This window comes from Eimeria mitis, genomic scaffold (assembly GCF_000499745.2).
Source record: "Eimeria mitis Houghton genomic scaffold, Emh_scaff10674, whole genome shotgun sequence".
NCBI lineage: Eukaryota > Apicomplexa > Conoidasida > Eucoccidiorida > Eimeriidae > Eimeria > Eimeria mitis.
This window is the reverse complement of record NW_024011690.1, coordinates 1-1164: the sequence shown is the minus strand read 5'-3', so window position 1 is coordinate 1164 and position 1164 is coordinate 1. Positions and strand designations below refer to the sequence as shown.

The 1164-nt window shown below is 52.7% G+C and overlaps 1 protein-coding gene across 1 annotated transcript; it reads right to left on the bottom strand.

Annotated features, from left to right (window-relative positions):
- Positions 1 to 228: 228 nt before the first annotated feature.
- On the bottom strand, positions 229 to 922 carry EMH_0099540 (uncharacterized protein; the record flags this gene model as incomplete). Its single annotated transcript, XM_038022103.1, has 3 exons — positions 229 to 367; positions 485 to 722; positions 889 to 922. 3 exons carry the CDS (start codon positions 920 to 922, stop codon positions 229 to 231), a joined length of 411 nt encoding a protein of 136 aa, XP_037877957.1.
- Between the last annotated feature and the right edge of the window lie 242 nt (positions 923 to 1164).

Sequence of the window (1164 nt, the reverse complement as noted above, 5' to 3'; positions counted from 1 at the left end):
CAGCAGCTGCTGCAGCAGCAACTGCTGCTGCCTGCAGCACTCGGAGGTTGGCTGGGTAACGGAAAAAAACTCAAACCTAAACCGATAGTTGTTGATTGTCTTTCGTGCTCCCCAAAGGGGAAGAAGAAACAAAACAGAGGAGCTGTGTCAACTCCACCACAACGAGAGAGCTAAGCCCTGCTGTTGTGCTGCTGCTGCTGCTGCTGCTGATGCTGCTGCACCTAGTGCTCATGCATACCATAGCAGCAGCCTGCAGCTTTGTAGTTGTGCTGTAGCGAGAGGAACCCCCCACAGGTCCTCCTCATATGGGGGGCCCCTTTCAAATCCAGTCAAGCCCTTTGGCTTCACCATGAAGGGGGGCCTCTGACTGTAGACCCGCGAACCCCAACACCAGGCAGCAGCAGCTGCTGCAGCGGTAACTGTCACTGCAGCTCCTGCTCCTGCTGCTGCTGCTGCTGCTGCTGAGCTACGTCACAACCCTTACTAGTTATCGTCCCTATCAGCTCCGTCTCCAGCAGGAACAGCAGCAACATCTGCTGCTACCGCAGCTTCTGGTGCTCCTGCTGCTGCTGCTGCTGCTTCTTCTTCTGCTGTACCTACGTCTTCCGCTGCTGCAGCTTCTTCTGCTGCTGTATAGTGCGTGTCTTCTGCTGCTGCTGCTGACGCGCCCTCTGTAGACCCTCCCTCAATAAGACCATAAGCCTCCGGCTTTTCAACATACGCTGCGAGCAACAGCAGCAGCAGCAGCAGCAGCAGCAAACGGGGCAGTAGCAAAGACAGCAGCAGCAAGTGGCTCAGCAGCACTAAGCGGCAGCAGCAGCGGCAGGCTGAGTATACACAGCAGCAACTGCAGCAACAAGAAGAAAATACTGCAGCAACATCACTTACATGTCGCGGACGCAAGCGCCTCTGCAGCCGTCATGTCTTGCTGCAGATACTGATCGTAAAAGTACTGCAGCAGCAAAAACAACAACAACAGCAGCAGCAGCAGCAGCAGCAGCGGTAACAACCACACTAACAAACACACAACGACGATCACTATACAACCACAAACCTACACCCCCAGCACCTTCACGTCTACCCACCCGACTCGAATACAATACGATCTATATTTCATATATAATACGGCCAATATATATATATATATATATATATATATATATA